Consider the following 21,531-nt stretch of genomic DNA (forward strand, 5'->3'; position numbering starts at 1 on the left):
GCCCCGCCCTCTTCTGCTCACGTGATTCCTAGGAACGGGAAAGTGAAAGCCTCGGGAGAAGCAAACCCAAGTCGCCGACGCCCCTCACCCTCCTTTAGCTGCGGAGGAGGGGACTTTACACGTGATTGGAGTCTCCTTTCGCGAGGAGGAGAGTCGGCCGTGCAAGATGGCGGCCTGGAGGGGCGGTGTAGCCGCTTGGCAGGTGAGAGGACTGGAAACGATTAAAAGGTTTCTCAGAGAATTGTTTCATCAGGAAGAGAATTGCATTACGTTGCAGAAAGCCCTTTATGTTGCTGGACGTCCTTGCTGGAGCTGGAATAAAGCATAGCTGTCGTTCTTAAATGCGTTTTTAATTGGAGGCCTCAATTCTGGGAAAAATTGATTCCTTGAGTGGAGACTAGCAAGCATTCTTGTACTTCCTGTTTCGTAAACTAGTTATACTTTCCACACTAGCTGATTTCAATATACGTGAATGAGTAAGTCTGATAAATGACTGGCTTCCTGTGAACCTGTAATGCTTCTAGTTTTTCAGGAATGTAACATGATAGTTTCTTAGTAGAGTTAATAAACGTGCACATGCATTCTGTCATTATTATTTGAAACCTTGATATATTTGAATACATTATGCATTTAGCTCTGAAATATTACACTGTTTTCTCTTTTGTTTCTTCTTATGCTGCAGAATCTGACAAAAAGCGAACCAGTCGCTTGGAGAATATGGATTAGGCAGAAATTTACAAAGTCTCGAATTCCGGAATCAGTAAGCCTTGGTTTAAAAAAATTAATCAAACATTACAATTACAAATTAAAATTAAATTACAAATGAAAATGGCCAAAATATGTTCTTCTCCACATAAAATCTGTTGTGAAAATAATGTGAAATAATGCTCTGTACTTTTACAATAGAATTATAGTAGGTCTTTAAACTGGCTCTTTGGTATCTGAGCTGGTCAGAGAGTAACTTGCCATTGTTTCTGATATACCTTCCAGGCTAGAGAATTCATACGTAGCCACTATTTTATTTCACCTAGTTTCTTCTGGCTAATTAATGCATTCTCTTTGTAGCTTCCTCTTCTGCAGAGGTAGCTGGTTGAGCATTCAAAAGAATAACTCACTTTGTCTTAATCCCCAGTTTGATCCTTACTGTAGTCTCTTGAACCACATGCAGCCCAATTACTAGCCAGTATTCATGCCAGTAAATAATAAATTGTTAAGGAAGTGTTATAAATCATGAGAAGGCAAGAATTGTGTCAGAAAAAAGAGTGAAACCCCTACTTTAAACCTGGAAAGCTAAAGATAACTTTAAACTGGCTCTTTTGTATCTGAGGATGAGATGAAGCAATATTTTGAGGATAAGTTGTTTAAAAATGATTATTTGAGTATCTTTGTACCATGATTAGAGAAATGTGAAGATAAGCCCCAGAAATCACTAATCCAATAACTAACTTTACTTATTGTATTGGTTAATAATGAAAGTATAACTTACACTCATTCTGTTGAACTTCTTTTAGGTATTTCAACCACGACCTGGTGATCATGAAAAATATGGTGGTAATCCACAAGAGCCTCATAAACTACATCTTATCACCAGAATCAAAAGTGGAAGAAGGCGTCCTTATTGGGAAAAAGAATTGATCGAAGAGCTTGGATTAGGAAAAGTATGTAACCAATTTACAGTGTTCAGAGATTTTTTTCCCACCTCTAATACTATTTCATAGATTTCAGTCCTACGCATTGTTTATTCAGAAATTGTTCTTGCAAACTTAACGTTCAGATACATTTGAACAAAATGGTTGTTTATGACTAGATTTTGAGATGAGATTTGACCACATGCTAAAATAATTGGTAGCTGGAACAGCTCCATGTCACAGCAAATTATTACATTGACTAAACGTTTGAGTTCATTTCCATTGTAAAGTAGAAGGTCAGTATCAAAAGGAAAAGAGAATCTTGATTTGTGATTGACTGTTGGTGACTAAATAGATACAACCATGGAGTTTACTTGGAAACAGCAGGGAAATCATTTGCTTCTACCTTCTTCCAATATTTTTTTTACTTTATAGTGTAGCCTGCTAATTCCTTGTAGTTTCCCCTCCAACTACTAACCAGATCCAACCCTGTTTAGCTTCCAGGCCCAGAAATGGTTGAGTACCTGCTGAGATTAGCATTAGCTACTTCTAAGTATATAGTTATTTTGAGCTGTCCAAGGCCAGTATTGTCATCAGGATGATTTGCACATCTAATAGTAGATTGGAAAGAACAGTAGATTATAGTAAAATCTGCCAAGTACAATTATAATCTGCCAGTTATTAGTGCGGGATGGATACAACATGCCAATCACAAGATTCTGCCCTTGCTAGATAGCTGCTGTGAAGATCTCTGCCTGCCATTTCTCTCTATCACAGCAGAAGGTATCCAGAAGGTTAGTGTAACAATCTCCAGGGACAAGTAGTCATTTCTCAGAGTGAAGCCTTTTGAACGTAGTCAGAATGCAGTAGCACTGGAGTCTCCGGTGTTCCAGTTCTGGGCTGCAAGCATCAGATGCCACTAGATGGCAGCAAGAGATACAGAAAAATCTAACTCTGAAGTGCCATCTAGTAATTTGATTTTTGCAGCACAGATCTGTCAGTCTGCTGCAATAAGAAACAACTGTTCATAGAAATAGTAAAAAAAAAAAAAGAAAGAAAGAAAGAAAGAAAATTCAGGTCATTGCTGTTAAATTCAGCAGTAAAAAAAGGAGGGTGGTGGTATTTCCTCCTGTCTCAGGTCTTAAGACATCTTTGCACAGCTACTTCAGATCTTTACTTTTTGCTTGCATGGAAGCATTTTTATGTCATTTGTTAGAACTGGCAGTATCACCAGGGTCTGATCATTTTAAAATGCGGTAATTCCATCTTAGAAATTTATTTACTTGAACTATGGTACAAAGGCAATTTCCCTGAATTTAAAAAAAATGAATTTTGGGGAGGAGTGTATCAAAAAGAAGCTGCTGCTGCTGTTGTACAGTGAGGCAAAAAAGTATTTAGTCAGCCACCAATTGTGCAAGTTCTCCCACTTAAAAAGATGAGAGAGGCCTGTAATTTTCATCATAGGTATACCTCAACTATGAGAGACAAAATGGGGGAAAAAATCCAGAAAATCACATTGTCTGATTTTTAAAGAATTTATTTGCAAATCATGGTGGAAAATAAGTATTTGGTCAATATCAAAAGTTCATCTCAATACTTTGTTATATATCCTTTGTTGGCAATGACAGAGGTCAAACGTTCACAAGGTTTTCACACACTGTTGCTGGTATTTTGGCCCATTCCTCCATGCAGATCTCCTCTAGAGCAGTGATGTTTTGGGGCTGTCGCTGGGCAACATGGACTTTCAACTCCCTCCAAAGGTTTTCCATGGGGTTGAGATCTGGAGACCGGCTAGGCCACTCCAGGACCTTGAAATGCTTCTTACGAAGCCACTCCTTCGTTGCCCGGGCGGTGTGTTTGGGATCATTGTCATGCTGAAAGACCCAGCCACGTTTCATCTTCAGTGCCCTTGCTGATGGAAGGAGGTGTTCACTCAAAATCTCATGATAGATGGCCCCATTCATTCTTTCCTTTACATGGATCAGTCGTCCTGGTCCCTTTGCAGAAAAACAGCCCCAAAGCATGATGTTTCCACCCCCATGCTTCACAGTAGGTATGGTGTTCTTTGGATGCAACTCAGCATTCTCTCTCCTCCAAACACGACGAGTTGAGTTTAGACCAAAACGTTCTACTTTGGTTTCATCTGACCATATGACATTCTCCCAATTCTGGATCATCCAAATGCTCTCTAGCAAACTTCAGACAGGGCCGGACATGTACTGGCTTAAGCAGGGGGACATGTCTGGCACTGCAGGATTTGAGTCCCTGGCGGCGTAGTGTGTTACTGATGGTAGCCTTTGTTACTTTGGTCCCAGCTCTCTGCAGGTCATTCACTAGGTCCCCCCGTGTGGTTCTGGGATTTTTGCTCACCGTTCCTGTGATCATTTTGACCCCACGGGGTGAGATCTTGCGTGGAGCCCCAGATCGAGGGAGATTATCAGTGGTCTTGTATGTCTTCCATTTTCTAATTATTGCTCCCACAGTTGATTTCTTCACACCAAGCTGCTTGCCTATTGCAGATTCAGTCTTCCCAGCCTGGTGCAGGTCTACAATTTTGTTTCTGGTGTCCTTCGACAGCTCTTTGGTCTTGGCCATAGTGGAGTTTGGAGTGTGACTGTTTGAGGTTGTGGACAGGTGTCTTTTACACTGATAACAAGGTCAATCAGGTGCCATTACTACAGGTAACAAGTGGAAGACAGAGGAACCTCTTAAAGAAGTAGTTACAGGTCTGTGAGAGCCAGACATCTTGCTTGTTTGTAGGTGACCAAATACTTATTTTCCACCATGATTTGCAAATAAATTCTTTAAAAATCAGACAATGTGATTTTCTGGATTTTTCCCCCCATTTTGTCTCTCATAGTTGAGGTATACCTATGATGAAAATTACAGGCCCCTCTCATCTTTTTAAGTGGGAGAACTTGCACAATTGGTGGCTGACTAAATACTTTTTTGCCACACTGTATGTCTGCCACACTACTAAGCTAAGTAGAATTGAAGTGCTTTTGCTTTTGAAGGATGATAATAGATGGGGGGGGGGAGAGTGAACAATGAAGTGTTCTGTACAGGTAATATCTGATACAAAGTTTCATACCTGTGTCAGATTATGGCTACATGATTACAAATGACAGGTATAATTTATCTCTAGGAGTCTGGTCACATCACAATAGAAGCAAAGATCTATCTTTCCCAACAAAGTCATTTGGAGTTGTTGGGAGTCAGGCAGCATACAAATTTTATCTACTATTAAACTAAATGTTTATAAGCATTTATTTATAGGCATTATCTTATGTTTATCATTAAAGTAAAATTTGAGTTACTTACAGACTTACCCTTCCCTTCAGTGGGATGTGCACTATAGTTGAGAAGCACTGCTCTAGCATGTAAAATAGCCGCCCAGAGTCCCCTATTATGGGGGAGGTGGGCGGGGGAGAAATCCAACAAATAAATAAATAAAAATAAAATAGTTAAAGGATGGATTGTAAGGACAATATTTTGTTCCTGAGGGCTACATGAGGTTGGGAACAGTGGCCTGGGGGTTGCACAGTGGCAGATGGTGAGACTTGACACAGTAGCTAATATCAGAACTCTTACCACCCCCCTTCACATGTTGTTCTCTACTGCTGAATCAGAGTATAGAAATCAAGAATACTTAAGGAATCTGCATCTTTAATTAAAGGATTATATTTATCCTTTATTTAGTGACTGCCTTGTTTAGTGACCATTTGCAGTTATGGCATTGATAAAAAAGTAAAAAGGTTTATGATCAATCCTTGCATTTACAACCTTTGCAGGTCTGTAAAACAAAGGAAAGCTACAGTAAGATCATAAGCACAGACACGGTGTCACTTAGTGACCAGTTTGCTTAATGCCTGAGTTGATGGTCCCAATTGTGGTCACTGTATAAGGACTACCTGTAATACTAAACTGTAACAGAAATAAGTTTAAGGGATCATAATATTTGTTCTAATGTTACTTAATATTTAGTGTCTGCACTGATTTAAATATTTATTAAAATATACTTGAACTTTATTAGTATAGCTGTTTTCACAAATTCACTGTGATGCATTGGCAACTGAGTTTTGTATCACCTACAGAGATTTGATCCAGTGGTGCTTAAAAACATCCCTTCTGTGAATGCAAAACTGAAAGTCATTAAACACCTAATAAGGTTGGTAATTCTTTTCACCAGCAATATTTTGAAATTGCTTTAGTGTAACAATACTAATGTGTTGTTTTTCCCCCCATTCTTGACTATAGAATAAAGCCATTAAAACTGCCTTATGGAATTCCAACTGAAGACGAAATACCTGATACTTACCTTAACAAGATCACAGGTGAACTGATAGTTTGTCGCCACCTAAAAGAAGTAGAAAAGAACTCAATTGATTCTTCATAATAATGTATTGATCCTTTATATAATAAATGTAACATTAAATTGAGATTTGCATTACTGTAATTACCACATAGGGGTCATATGCATGTTCATTTAGAGCAATTTCTCCAGATTTAACTGCCTTATCATCAAACTAGATAGCACTGTTACTGAGAAAATGAAAACATTTACCTCGTATTTGGGCACAATTTCTGCCTGTACTGTTTGGCTGTTGTAAATATGACAATATATATAATAGGCTGCAGGTTTTGAGATATATTTTGTTATGCATACAGTTTACAGAAGGCTGTGACTAAGATAATAGCAAACTGAATGTGTGTGACTGGCTGGTTAAACTAATTAGAATCTGCTTCATTGGCCATTTTTAGTCTGATAAAATTTGATTTCATAAGATATAATACAGTTGTAAATAATGTACCAAAATACAACATTTCAACAATAAACTGTCATCAGGCAGATACAAGCAATGGTCAGTTAATTGTAAATAGGTCACATGATTGGTCTGTCATTGGGGTGTTACGTGATTTTTTTTTAAATAATGATTTCTCCTTTCCATGTTCTTCCAGTAATCTTTTCTCTCTCTCTTTTTTTTTTTAGTATTTCCATTTTGATTGTTTTGAGGATTTTCCTGTGGTATTCATTGGCTTCAGGGGCTATATGTTTCATGTTTTTCCAATAACTGACCCCCAGGAGGCAGCCTGCAACCAGATTTGCTCTTCCTGGAGTCTTTGGGCAGGTGTATTTCTATATCTGGTTCAGAGCTTTTAGGATTTGGGCCTGAAAGTTCAATGGCTGTGTTAAGGGAGTGCATCTGTCTTTAGAGCTAGTCTGGCACTTGGTGTCAGCAGCTAGTAGGAAGGTTTATGCAACCCCTTATGGACTTTTTGCCTAAAACAGAAAAAAATGAACTTACGATTTATGTTTTTATTAGACAGGATAGATTATAGAAAGAAGAGAGTTATGTTATAACCATAGAAGATTTGTAATTGTACTTATGTGATTATTTTGTTACAATAATTATGTAATTATGCAACTGTAGAAATTTATAATTGTATTTATAACTGCTGTAAAGAAGATCAGAAGCTACTTCTTTGTATTTTTTTTCTTTTCTATTTTTCTTTTACTTTCCTTGCACTTTTAGCTTTCTCTTTGATTTCTTTTTCTTTTCTTTTTCTTATATTAGTTTGTATTAGTTTTTATCTTCCTTTTTCATATATATGTATATATATATAGGTTTATGCATTGCATGGTGTACAGTACTATACAAAAGTTTAGGCAGGTGTGAAAAAATGCTGTAAAGTAAGAATGCTTTCAAAAATATATATTGTAATTGTTTATGTTTATCAATTTACAAAATGCAAAGTGAGCGAACAGAAGAGAAATCTAAAACAAATCAATATTTGGTGTGACTACCCTTTGGCTTCAAACCAGTATCAATTCTTACATTTGCACACTTTGTACACTTGCACAAAGTCAGGGATCTCGTAGGATTAGAGTCAGGTGTATAATTAACCAGTTATACTGAGCAGGTGCTAATGATCATCAATTTCATATGTAGGTTGAAACACAGTCATACTGAAACAGAAACAGCTGTGTAGGAGGCTTAAAACTGGGTGAGGAACAGCCAAACTCTGCTACTAAGGTGAGGTTGTGGAAGACAGTTTCATGTCACAAGACTGAGCACAGTAACAAGACACAAGGTAGTTATACTGCATCAGCAAGGTCTCTCCCAGGCAAAAATTTCAAAGCAGACTGGGGTTTCAAGATGTACTGTTCAAGCTCTTGTGAAGAAGCACAAAGAAACGGGCAACATTGAGGACCGTAGATGCAGTGGTTGGTCAAGGAATCTTAATGCAGCAGATGGAAGACACATCATGCTTGCTTCCCTTCGACATTGGAAGATGTCCAGCAGTGCCATCAGCACAGAACTGGCAGAAACCAGTGGGACCCAGGTACACCCATGTACTGTCCAGAGAAGTATGGCCAGAAGTGGTCTTCATGGAAGCATTGTGGCCAAAAAGTCATACCTCTGACGTGGAAACAAAGCTAAGCGACTCAACTATGCACGAAAACATAGGAAGTGGGGTGCAGAAAAATGGCAGCAGGTGTTCTGGACTGATGAATCAAAATTTGAAATATTTGGCTGTAGCAGGAGGTAGTTTGTTTGCCAAAGGGCCGGAGAGAGGTACAAGAATGAGTGTCTGCAGGCAACAGTGAAGCGTGGTGGAAGTTCCTTGCAAGTTTGGGGCTGCATTTCTGCAAATGGAGTTGGAGATTTGATGAGGATCAATGGTGTCCTCAATGCTGAGAAATACAGGCAGATACTGATCCATCATGCCATATCAATCAGGGAGGCATGTGATTGGACCCAAATTTATTCTGCAGCAGGACAACGACCCCAAACATCATACAGCCAATGTCATTAAGAACTATCTTCAGCGTAAAGAAGAACAAGAAGTCCTGGAATTGATGGTTTGGCCCCCACAGAGCCCTGATCTCAACATCAAGTCTGTCTGGGATTACATGAAGAGACAGAAGGATTTGAGGCAGCCTATATCCACAGGAGTTCTGTGGTTGGTTCTCCAAGATGTTTGGAACAACCTACCTGCCGAGTTCCTTCAAAAACTCTGTAAGTGTACCTAGAAGAATTGATGCTGTTTTGAAGGCAAAGGGTGGTCATGTTATGCAGAGTGCAGCTATAAACACAGTTCCTGCCAAAAATACACACCAGCGTTAGAGAGATTGAAAGAATGCAATGTCCTTATCTTGTTCTCCAAAGAAATCCAGCCAGAAAATATAAAATATCTTTCTGTTTATTGAGAAAAGTAAAAACTACATAAAATACAAGTTTCATGCAAAAGCATAGAAAAAATCACTTCTTCTCATATATGTGGCATCCAAGACTTATCCACTACACAAGTTTAACAAAGTCTAGCCAAAAACTCTCAGAGAAGAGGTACACTACTTAGTTATTAGTTACTACTATATAACCCATAAAACTGATTACATGGCGGCTAAAATTCTACTGAGCAGCTGGGCATGTAATCCTCCCGTTTTATTACCACCCCTTGAGTAACTAGCATACAGACGCCAATAGGTGGCAGTAAATAGTATACCTGCAAACTAATAATAATAACAGCAGCTGAGCCTTCTTTGTTAGCCATAACAATACGTTTGAAGATAGCGAGATGCACTTCTTCCCATGAGAAAGTCCTAACAGGTCACACCAAATATTGATCTGATTTGGGTTTTTCTTGTTTGCTCACTTTCCATTTTGTAAATTGATAAACATAAACAATTACAATATATATTTTTGAAAGCATTCTTACTTTACAGCATTTTTTCACACCTGCCGAAAACTTTTGCACAGTACTGTATATATGTATATGTATATATGGGGAATTCCTCCTACCTCCACCCCTGTTCTTGGAGGTGTTGGAGGACTTGTAACCTTGTACAGGGGGACAGATCACTATAACATCTCAGTTTCTCTAATGAGAGATTAAATAGTATAAAGGAAGGTGTATTACATAATAGATATACATCATGCAATCCATAGACCTGGTGCCAGAACATTTGCACTAGGAAGCACAGGGTGACTGCATATCCTTCACTCTGGGTCAAGGGAGGGGAACACATTCAGAACTGCTGCTCAACTGACTCTCCGTAAGCATGCTATTATTTTTCCACAGTCCCTGTCAACATTTGGGCCCTTTTCAAAGTTGAGTATCATAACTGATAGTAGGGCCAGCTTTAGGCTAAAGTTGAGTAGCCACTAGCCTAGGGTGCCAAAGCTTAAGGGACACCAATGTCATCCCTCCTTCTGAATAATTCTAAAACTGCAAATTTTTGCATCAGCAGGAGGTACTACCATCAGTCATTGTGGTCTCAGGGCACCAAATACCCTTGATTGATAGTTGTGGATAACCTTTTAGTTCATTAATTTGACTAAGCCACCTAAGTTTATTGGTTTCACTCTATCTTTCATTATCAAATTTCATAATTGAACTATATGCTGTGCTGTGTGTTTTCCTTTTGTCTTAAACTCTGGGTGAGCCCAGGTTCCTCCATACTAAAGGAGAAAAATGTTATCTATGATTACCCTCTCTACACTGTGCGTACTTTTATATACCTCTCCCCCATTCCCCACTCATCTTTTGAGCTAAAAAGCCACGGATGTACACTTTATCAGGAGGCACTCTAGGCCTTAGTAATTTTTTTTTCCTTTTCTGCGACGTTTTCCAGCTCTGCATAATTTTTACCCACATAGTGGGTTCATGTGTGTATAATTTTAATTATTACACATACAAACCCACTATAAATGTTGCATTTTGATACTATATCTTTACAGTATTCCATCCTGAAAATGTTAATACCATTATACATTTCTACTGTGTATCTTCCACAGTGAAGAAAGTTGTAAAGAATTCTTGTAGCTTTTCTGTGGTGTTTGGTCCTTGTTTAGCACATCTTTTAGTTTCCTTATCACTTAATGGTCTAGTTGCCTCCCTAATAGTTTTCCAATTTCTGGTTTATTTAAATAACATTCAATTCATTAATGAATTTTCAGATATGCCCTTATATTTTTCCCCCTTTCTTTCTTGGGGAAGGAAGTCCATTTTCTGAAGGAAGCCTTCTTAAATACTGTATATGGGTGTTGGTCTTGTTCTTGTACCCTGGCATGCACCGAGTCTTACTTGCCCCATTTTTGATCAGTGCACATTTCAGCTGAATTGTTTTGTTTGGAAAATCCTCCTATGTTTAAAGAGATTTAATTCCCCTGACATTCATTTCACCTCCCTTTTCATTAGTATAATTTTGTAGAACTTTTCTTCTCTTACAGGAAAAATGAATGTGATTGCTTTCTGGACAATTTATATACTGTTTCTCTGCCAGAAATCCATACGTACAGCTTTTAAAATATTAAAATTAAAGCATGAATTAAGGTCTGTTTAGAAGCTGATGGCACATATTTTCTGGCCTGCACTTCCTTGTTTTTTCACAGTACATACACAGTGAAGTAGTCCAGAAATAATGTATCACATTTCTAATTCATTACTCAAATCTTAAGATCTAGTGTACCACCTTGGATTAAAGTCTTTTCGTCCGCTCACATGTTAGTTCTGTGAATTTTGCAGTACCTGGAAATAATGATTGATTGATCACATAATCACATCATGTCACAGAAATAACTATTATGTCTCGAATATACATTTACCCAGTCTATGTGAGATAATGGAAATTACCTATTACTACAACAGTTGCTTTGGATTTCTGCCTGATTCTATTTTCCAACCCAAGATAATCTGAGCAATTTTCTTCAACAAGGTAATAGTATGTTTCTGATGCCAACTTAACTTTCAGAAACTTTAATTACATTCACAGTATAATGTTCTGGGCTCACAGGGTTTGTAGATGCAATTTGTTTGGACTTCAAAGGAGGGGAGTAACATTAGACAAGTGAGAATGTAAAAGGGTTGCAGCCAGCTTATAGTGATGTCTGTGTGAGTTGATAAATGATGCCAAATACCACACATAGTGACTCCATGGAGAAGTCAGTCCCTTTTGACTGTCCAAAAAGCAGATTCCCGCTGGATTTCTGTTAATGCCCAGTCCTTTAAAACCAGGCATTTCAGGCTTTCCAGCTTGGTTTAGAAACTCTTGGAATATAAACTCCTATGCCCAAGTGTGTGTCTACAGATGACAGAAGTCATATTACGTGGATATAATAGTGTGGTGGAACCAAGAGTGGGAAAAAGAGTCCCATAACAGGAATGCAAGCAGTTTTATTGCATCCATGAAACAGCAATACAGTATAGACTTATTTTCTATAGAAGTTGGTACAACTTTGTTTTTCTTCCTAGACTGCTAAACCAAGTAGAATGATCTTGCTAATATTACATACAAAATTTGGATAAGGATAAAATGTTAGCATATTTGTTTCAGACTATTAATATCCACTTGTTTTGTAAAACTTGGCTCTTGCAACAACATCATTGGCATAGTCATTCTTTGTAGTGCCTATATCCATTCTATCGTAGCTCTGGACATTTTTAGGTCCTGCATTGTAGGCTGAAATTCCACCTATAGTTTAAAAAGTGAATGGACAAATGAACAAAAGTTACATTAACAACATAATGTAGGCATTCCTCAAATGCTAAGATTAATTATAAACGGATCTAGGTTGGATACCCATATTCCTGATACAAAAGAAGTTAAATAGCTGATAAAGCAGGGTATTGAGGACTTAAGATTTTTTTTATTTCTGCTTAGAATACTTCTTGCCTGCACTAATCTACAAATGTACCTTGTTGCATCCAATTCTTGCTAAGTTCAAAAGGGCTTGCTTTAAATAATGTCTTCATAAGATTACCCCTTACAGGTTTTTTTAAAGGTTGATTTTTCTAACAATGCATAATTTCTTCTCTATTGTTATCAGGAAGTTATGCAGAGGTTTGTATTTAAATATACCTGAAGATAGGGACTAGCATCTTTTGCAATTCACATATCATGAGATATAACATTTCTAACATTCTGCTTTTATAACCTGGTTTCTAAGATGAATTATGTGGAAAAAAATCTTTTTGTCAGGCTTCTGAATGGTAACTTAACATCTGATCTCAGGTTAATTGCTTTTGCAGTAGACTTCCAATTACTAATGACTAGGTGGATAATAAAATAATAAAAAGGATTGGTTGGAATGTTATTATTCGCAGGTAGAGGGAAAGGTACCATCATAAATGAATGCTAGGGCATATATTTCCCTTCCAGAGATCTCAGCTTTGGCTGGTATTTTCCATCAATACTGGAGATGGCTCCTCTCCAAGCCAGAGAGCCATTATCACAGGGTATAAATACTGAGTCATGTGGACAAATCTGACCTGAAGCATCTGGACATAAAGGAGATTCTAGGTATTCTAGTAGAATGATGTTTCATACCTTTGAGTTGCTGTTCCTTTGTCCATGATGGAAATTTTTTTTTAATCTCCTGTATCATGCTACAGAGAATGAGGGTAGCCTGATTAATGTGTTCCTCACTGTCCCAGGTGCCAACTAGTGTATGGTATCTTTTATCCACCTGAAAAATGTTGAAACACCTCTCATTATTCTGTAATAGTTATTGTTATGATTACATGATGCCGGGAAAGTTCAGTTGCTTTACAAACTAATAATTAAAAAATACAGGTCAGTTACCAAAGGAGATGTACAGTCTGAATGAAAGAAAGATGCAATAAAGGGGGGGGGGGAAGAGGGGGCATGTGGGGAGAAATGGGGAAACCTTCAGTTATACGAGGTTACGGTATATTCTGCTTGGGGACAATTATAATCACACCTTATAATTACTCCAGGATAGCAGGGCTTAGAGTTGTTGAACATTGGGCCTTATGTGTTTCTTAATTTATAACAGAAGTCTTTACCTGCATTAATCCAAATCCATTTCCATGGTCACCCCAACCATTTTCTAGGACAGTTCCAGCATGTGATTCTCGAGACATTATAGCAGCAATCACAGCTGCATCAATATTTGTCTTTTCACTGACATGCTTAATCTTCGTTTTATATCTCTCTAGATTGTTTAGATCTCTCTTCGCAATTATTTCTGAAGCTGCAACTCCTTGCAGAGGAAAAAACAAAGTTTTCAAAAGCATGAGAAAAGAAAAATTATTTATTCCAAAAATAACATTTGGAATTAAACTAAGCAGAACAATGATCTTTTCGCTTTTATTGTGTTTAAGAATTTGATCAAATGGGAAGCCCGTCCCTGTGTCACTGATGGCTATTATTGCTGAGTTTATGGCTATCCTCAGTTAAAAATTCTAGTTTCTGGAAAACTAAAGTGCTTCATGGGCACAGCCATTGCCTTCTTCCAAAAGTTCTTCTCAGTTTCCCAATCTAGTCTACAGCGTTAGTATTTCCTAGCAACCTTCCATTCTAGCAGCTGTACTAACTACATCTGAAGCTGGTAGCTTTTGAAATTAAAGTAAATGCTGCCACCTAGATGAGCATCAAAGAGAGCCAGTTTGGTGTAGCGGTTAAGGCATCAGGCTACAATCCCAGAGACTGTGAGTTCTAGTCCTGCCTTAGGCACCAGGCCAGCTGGGTGACCTTGGACCAGTCACTCATTCTCAGCCCTAGGAAGGAGGCAATGGCAAACCTCTTTCAAAATCTTGCCAAGAAAACTGCAGGGACTTTCCAGGCAGTTGTCAAGAGTCAAAAAAGTGACTCAAAGGCACACCCACATAGACAAAGAGCTTCAGATGTGGATTAAATGTATTGTGTAAGAGAAAAAACAGGAAGCAGGAGATGGGAATCGAAGTAATACGCTTACAGAAAGCGTGAAAGAACAGCAGCCAATAAGTAAGTGGTTCTTATGGCAAAAGGCAGGGGGGAAAAAGCAGAAGGATGCAGAAATGAAAGAAAATAAAAAAAACAAGAAACAAGGGGAAAAAGCAAGCGAGCAGAAGTACTATTCAAAAACTGTAGCAAGGACTACAGAATGAACCACGATAAAGAAGCAACATTAAATGTCAAAGAATTTCTTTGTTCAGTTCTTTCAATTCTCATTCCCAAGAGGAGACAGAAACCCTTACTTGTTTATGAATATTTTCCAATTGCTGTAAATCACTCTATATATTGGTATTATAAAGCAAATTTAATCACTGTGTTTAAGCTACTTGTATAGTTGCAATAAACATTTTTTTTTTCCAAAAGAAAAAAACCCCCAAGATTCTGTTAAGGAATGTACAGACTTAAGAACAGCTACATACTGAACAGAGAAAGAGAGTGAAATAACATTTACATCACATCAGTGTTAACAAAATTATCAATATATTTAGACATACGTAATAACTAATCTTACCCCCATAACTCAAGCCTTCTTGTTTTCCAGTTTCAAGAAAAGCTCCAGTGGTATCCACAGCCATTATGTTACCATAAGAAGAATGAGCTGTTATGGATACATTGGATTATTATTTGGTCACAAAATATATTAGGCAACCTATGGCAAGGGAATTTTGTTTTGTTTTATCTGAGGCTGGCAATAATCATCATAATAATAGTGTCCTGATCTAAACAAGAGGTATGTCTATTTCAGCTATAAGCATACACGAGTCATTTCTAAAGAGTGCTTCTGAAAAGATGTATTACTGTAATGTTTTCTCTCTCACTAAGCTGAACAGCAAAATTTACCCATATTATACATGTAAATAATTGTACTTACAGTATTTAGAAAGGAAAATTAAAATAGGCATATCTTCATTCTACTTGCTCTTCTACTCCCTATCCTATTAATTCAACAGAATGGAAATGAATTAGGCCAGCTTCACAGCTGGTAGTTTTTCTATCAATTTGGGGAATTATCATAAAACTAGGGGATGGGGTTGGATCCTGAAGATTGAAGCCTGATGGCACTCAGCATGGCCCACTTTCACCCTCTTGAGGGGGAGGTCGTGGAGGATGGAGTACTGAAAACTGCAGCAAATATCCTTTTCCATGAATTGAGCCATTTTCCAAGCCAATAAGGGAGATTCACTTTATGCTACTGCTTCCAGAACTCTTTGCCAGGGACCATAACATTGCAGTCTAAATTAGGAAGAAAGGGGGGTGGGGGAGCTTAAAAGAAGGAAGCAAAAATACTAATGCTTTATTAGGGTCAAGAATGAGCCATTACACAATTTTATAGGATCTGAATGACCAAAACAAAGCATATATACTTTTAGCAAAATTAGACCACAACATTTGGTACACACATAACTATTTCTTTCATCCCCACCCTGACCACTGCCACCTGTTACATATTTTATAATAAATAGGATCTTTGTTATAGCAAATAAATACCTTCCATGATTCTCTGATGTCTGCAGTCACTTTCAGTTTTGTATCAAACAAAGGGGAAGAAAAAAAGGTTTTGCAGTTTCACTTTTAAAATCAGCTTCCTGTTAACTGATGAGACAGGATGTTGCAACTAACACTTGGGAAATAACACATTTATATTTCAGGAAAGAACCCAGCCCTTAGTTGGGATTGCTACATATTTGAATGGTTTTCTTGGGACAACAGCAATCCAGGTTCATTTTTTAGTTGCATAGATTGGGTTTTGTTAATGAGACTCATGAATATTGAACTCTTTGGAAAAATTACCCTGAAAATAGGTAGTAATGCATTCTATTGGAAAGTTTGGGTAAAAGTCAGGATTATGATTTTAAACCAGTTATTATGTAATGATTGTTTTAGAGATTTCTCCAGACTTCCAACTGAGTTTGACCTCCCCAGTTCACAGTGGCAGAATGTTCAACTTAAGCTTGTTTAATGGCTCAATATGGGCCCTATGCTTTGGCCACTTCAAAGGCACCTGAGATGCTCTCTTATTTGATGGAATCTATGACAGAAGTAAAACCCATAACATATCTCTATGTTTTGCCATGCATTCTGGCAAGGCTTCCTTAGAGCAAGGGTTCAGAAGTGGGGATCGCTTTGCAGTATTTATAGACTGTGTAGAATTTGAATTCTGTGAGGTTGGTTGGTGACTGGAGGGTTTGGGGGAACAGAACTCAAATCAAATTTGAAATTTTCACACAGTAACTACCCCACAGCACATAAAATCAGCTGCATAAGAACTTTCATCAACCATGCAAAGACACACTGCAGCTCACCAGCACTCAGAAAAGCAGAACTCAGCTACCTCCACAACATATTTACTAAGAACAACTACACCCCCCACCCCCACTTCATCAAAACACATCATATCTTCTATCCTGAAGCATATTGTTTCTGGTGTGACAACCATGAAATATCCTGGATCTCGGTAATCACTCCAAGGTGAGGACGGAGATACAAAACAAAGAAGTGAAAGACACCCCAAGGACCACCACAATAACACTAACATACATAAGAAATAGGTCAGAACATGCCAGCAGATTACCTTTAAACATGATTTCAGCATGCTAAACTTGTATTCCAAAACATCTAACTTGCATTATTGCCAACCTACAGTAGGTTTAAATGTAGAACCCTCAACTTCACTTGTTACTACCAAGGCTGGCAGAAATGGGGAGAAATTATTTTTTACTCTTGAGGTTGCCAATCCCACAGAGGTGACCCATACAGTCAGAGGGCTATGTCCAACTGGAACCAATGATTCAGGCTCACAAGAAATCCAAGAATTCTGATAAGTACCGTATTTTTCCGACTATAAGACGATACTTTTTTCTAAAATCCTTACGCTAAAAATTGAAGGGCGTCTTATTCAAGGAAGTCAGCCGAGGAGAGAACCGCGTGGTTGCAAAACTGCCCATACTTTGTGTCTGCAAACAGGCTTCTTCCTATTGCTAGCCTCCAATCACGAGTGAAATAGCTTGTCTCCCAAACAGACTTCCTCCAATCACGAGCCTTTATGTAACTGATGTCAGCTGATGCTGAACAAACCAATTAGAGGAAGTCTGTTTGCAGAGACAAGCTATCAGCAGTTTCACTCATGATTGAAGGTAATCAGTTTTGCAAAAGAGCATGGAAATAGAGCCGCAGAGAGACGGTTTGGACCTCCTCCCATCGAGTGTATCAGGTCAATGTTAACTAATTACTAAATAAAAATGTGTTCTGCACTATCTTTAAAATATTGATTTCTTAATTTTGGGTTGGAAAAGTGGGGGTCGTCTTGTACACGGGGGCGTCTTATTGATGGAAAAATATGGTAATCATTACTCAAGAAAAGGTAGGAAGCCATAACTAAAAAACCTCGGCGGCTGCTCTGTTTCAAAGACAAGTCTTATATATAGAAACAATATCCAAACCCTCTTGCCCCTCTTTTTCTTCCCTGCCCTTTGTAATGGGCTGTCCAGTCTTCTCTTTGGAGTGGAAGGGCCTGTTTCCATCTGTCTCTTCTTTATGCAGATGTTGAGGAAGGTAAAGATAACCTTAGTGTAAGTATGGAGGAGCCATTAAGGCAGTGTTTCTCAATCTTGGCAGCTTTCAGATGGGTGGACTTCCACTCCCAGAATTCCCCAGCCAGCCAGCTGAAGTCCAGCCATCTGAAAGACAATTCCCTTCTGGGAAAGAGAAGCCATGAGAAAGAAATTCAAAAGAATCCTAACTTTTCTATTTGCTATAAGATGAAGCAATGGGATGCTCTGGCAGGCTTCAAAGATTCTGTTATTATACCCTACAACAATAAATAAACTATAACAAGAAAGTAGCATTCCTATAATCTTGTGATGTCTGTTTCCTGACTTGGCTGACCTCAAAGGTCTGATGGCAGTGGTCAGATTTGCTAGCATATTCCTTTTCACTGATGGTGTGAGGACTAACTCTCACAACCTGGCAGGCACAGAGGGAGAGTCCAGCTTGGAAGAACTGGACTCTCCCATTGCCCAAAGCAGAATGGCCCAAGAAAACAGTGCCCAGGAACCAAAGGGGAGGCAGTGAGCCTACAGCAGCCTAAAGTGGCCAATAAGAGCTGGGCAAATCCCAGTCCCTGTTCATGGCAGCAATCTCATCATTGTACAGTGTATCCAAACAAGAATTGCAGGACTGGAAATGCTACTTTGAAACTGAAACAGCTGAAGACAAATTTAAGCTCCCTCAACTATGGGCCAGAGATGTGAGGAATGCAGTGTCAGATATGTGCTATTTAAATAATTAGTGAGGCATCTTTGTGCCATGGTTAGAGGGATGTGAGGATGAGCCCTCAGTGTGTAGAGGTGAAGACAATTGTAGTTTACCTACAGACTGTTTAGGAAGAATTAGGAAGTTAAAACCATTGCAACGTTCTGGGGTTAAAGTACAACCTTATTAATCTTAATGAGCTGATGAACAATTGGATGTTCAGATATCTGCTTAAATCTTATCTGCATTTTTTTGGAGTTTAAGAATAGATTCAACCATCTAGGAATTTGGGAAAGAATGTTGATAACCATATTTGTGTTGTGTGTTTCCCACCTTTGAATTTCTCAAGATTGCTTTTGTAGAAGTGGAATGATGTAGTCTGTAATAAGGTGTGTAACTTAATATATTTTTTTAATATCCTGCCTTTGATTCAGGAGTGCAAAGTGGTGTACATAGCACTCCTTTCTCCATAACAAGTTGGTGTGATCAATTTTTTGGAGAAAGAGTGACTGGCATAAAGTCACCTAGTGAACTTCTGTGGCTGAAGGTGAAGTAGAACCTTAAAATCCCTGTTCCTAATCCAGTCTTTTAAACACTACACCATATTGGCCCCAATCAATCATATTAAAATGATGAATTATTGAATCACAGGAAACAGCAGATAAAAGTGATTCCCAGGATGTGTTTGTACTATGGTTGGATGCAAGGCAGGGTAGGGTGAGGAAGGTTGGCATATTTATCCCACTAGTGTTCTTGAAAAAGGGGAGGATGTATTTGGCAATGGCCTGGCATCACTCTGGGATGTGTATGTTTCCATACAAGAAATAACATTTGAGTTAATCGGTACAAAATAGGCATAATAATAATTTACCTTCCCCATCCCTAACTACTCTTTTGCAAAACCTATGAGAAATAAGAGAATGGTACCAGTTTATATCATTGCTACATGCTAGAGACACCTGCTGTCTACTTCAACCTGTGCCCTTCCAAAAAAGGTGAATTGCAGCTCTCAGCCACCAAAAACTCCTCTAATAGGAAAATAGAATCTTTGTACAATTTGGAGGCATACCAGCACATGGTGTTTAGACTAAAACATCACTCAAAATTAATTTCTTAAGCTTTTGTAACTGAAGATTTTTGTTGCTGCTGCTGCTGTTGCAATTACTCTGCCTCATTCATTTTCTTCCAGGAGGATCAGAAATGATATCTTCCAGCTCTAACCATCCTATCTTCTGGCACCAGTTTGTCTTTATAAATTAAGAAGAAAAAGGAACAGCTCAAGAATACCTTTTGATGGGTAGCTTTAGGTCATGTCATTTGGGGACATAAAGATGTAGGATTTGATGCAAAAATAATGGGGTTTTTGTTTAAATTTTCTAACGTTTCATCCATAATTTGGTCTGAGGAAAACAAATAAAAGAACTCATTTACATTAAAAAAACAGACAATCCACTCAGCCAAAAAAGGTAGTTCTAGATCTGAACATACATATGAAGAGTATCAGAAAATTAAAACGGCAAATACTGCATTATCTTTTTATTTCTCAATTTTGTCAGAAGTTTCCTCTGGAGAATGTTGAAGTATTATGTCTAGGCCTTCTTTTATCTCCTGTGCCTTTAATGGGAGAAATGTATAATGTGCAGGTTTTACTATTATGAATTAACTGGAGTGCAAACATTCAGATATCTTTGCCTTAGGTTTATTATCAGCTCTTTAGTTTAAATGACCAGGTGTTATTTCTGCAAGGAAGCCCTTTATTCTCTACCAGCCTACTTCAAAGGCTGTTGTGAGAATAAGATCTGGAAGAAAACCTTATGAACTTGTCTAAATTTCTTGGAGCAAAAATGGAATTACAGTCCATCAATTAATCATGCTTACCAGAATTACATCTATGAGTAACAACAAGGGTTCCAATAGTTCTTATGTCACCACAGCATCCATGACTCACAGAAGATTCTATAAACACATACTTGGTCACAGGCGTCCAATAGAAGCCACTCTGATGTGATCCCAATCCTGTTTTGAAAGTATTGCAAAAATACTTGTATGTGCAAACGTGTGAGAGATTTTCTAATGGCAAATATTTATAACTGAACAACTTTTCTGTGTCAGTGGGGATGTAGTACAAATAACAATTTAAAATGTCCTCCCTGTAGCAGCTGCTTTATGTATTAATTTTCTCAGTTGTACCTGGTTAAATGAATTTATGGCTGTAGTTATGACCTAAAATCTGTAGATTATCTCTTTGATTCTATTCCACTATGATTACTGCTGAAAGAGTAACTTGCTGACCACAGGCCGACACGTGATGCTCTGTGGTGTGTGGTGCTGCAAGATTCTAGGAAAGTCACACTTGGAATGCTGTTGGTTGAAATAATTATAGGAAAAGCGAAACCAGAGTTTAAAATGGAAATTGTATAAAAAGCCGATATAGGCGCATGTACAAGTTATTTGATATAGAAAGTCTTATTTTTATTTAAAACCCTTTCAATTAATTATCAAATAATTAAACACAAAGAGGAGTTGGAGGATGACAGGTTAGTAGACATATCCACATTTTGCTATGAAACACAAAAATAATGTATGATGTCATCAAAGGCTTATTTTTCACCTTAATGACTGCAAATTTTAAATTACAGGCAAAATAAAAGTTTTTTTTAATGTACAATAAACTGGTTTCAATATGAGCCATAAAGGCTGCACACAAATTCGTATTTCTCAGGATAGCTACTTCCAACTACCTCCTTGAAAAATTAATGTGATTTGATGAGTGGATTTTTATATATGTTCAGAAAAGCCAGAGTATCATATCAAAGAAAGAAATGTATTTTCCTTGAATTGCCTGCATAATCAATAATCTATTGAAACAAATTTTAAAATGCAGGGAAGCCCTACTGCCTAAGATCCAGG

General features: G+C 37.9%; 2 protein-coding genes across 6 annotated transcripts; one reads left to right on the top strand and one right to left on the bottom strand.

Moving 5' to 3' along the window:
* Positions 1-26: 26 nt before the first annotated feature.
* Positions 27-19,896, top strand: MRPL30 (mitochondrial ribosomal protein L30). 3 transcript variants are annotated; one of them, XM_088145040.1, is made up of 6 exons: positions 27-202; positions 683-760; positions 1,512-1,658; positions 5,723-5,796; positions 5,886-5,962; positions 19,811-19,896. In XM_088145040.1, the coding sequence occupies exons 1-6, from the start codon at positions 167-169 to the stop codon at positions 19,879-19,881; spliced, it is 483 nt and encodes a 160-aa protein (XP_088001166.1). In that variant the 5' UTR covers positions 27-166; the 3' UTR covers positions 19,882-19,896. The 3 variants fall into 3 exon arrangements, with proteins under 3 accessions (XP_088001166.1, XP_088001167.1, XP_007436140.1); XM_088145041.1 differs by lacking the exon at positions 19,811-19,896 and adding an exon at positions 6,619-9,299; XM_007436078.4 differs by lacking the exon at positions 19,811-19,896 and having other exon boundaries at positions 5,886-6,484.
* On the bottom strand, positions 11,792-15,970 carry LOC103051669 (lysozyme G-like). 3 transcript variants are annotated; one of them, XM_007436079.4, is made up of 5 exons: positions 15,859-15,970; positions 14,882-14,968; positions 13,440-13,636; positions 12,961-13,099; positions 11,792-12,105 (listed from the first exon to the last, which is right to left on the bottom strand). In XM_007436079.4, exons 1-5 carry the CDS (start codon positions 15,863-15,865, stop codon positions 11,972-11,974), a joined length of 564 nt encoding a protein of 187 aa, XP_007436141.1. In that variant the 5' UTR covers positions 15,866-15,970; the 3' UTR covers positions 11,792-11,971. The 3 variants fall into 3 exon arrangements, with proteins under 3 accessions (XP_007436141.1, XP_025027517.1, XP_025027519.1); XM_025171749.2 differs by lacking the exon at positions 15,859-15,970 and adding an exon at positions 15,242-15,287; XM_025171751.2 differs by lacking the exon at positions 14,882-14,968 and having other exon boundaries at positions 15,859-15,962.
* Positions 19,897-21,531: the final 1,635 nt, after the last annotated feature.

Source organism: Python bivittatus, unplaced genomic scaffold (assembly GCF_059951505.1).
Source record: "Python bivittatus isolate LINGU-HERP-01145 unplaced genomic scaffold, Pbiv_v1 ctg000350_np1212, whole genome shotgun sequence".
Classification (NCBI taxonomy): Eukaryota; Metazoa; Chordata; class Lepidosauria; order Squamata; family Pythonidae; genus Python; species Python bivittatus.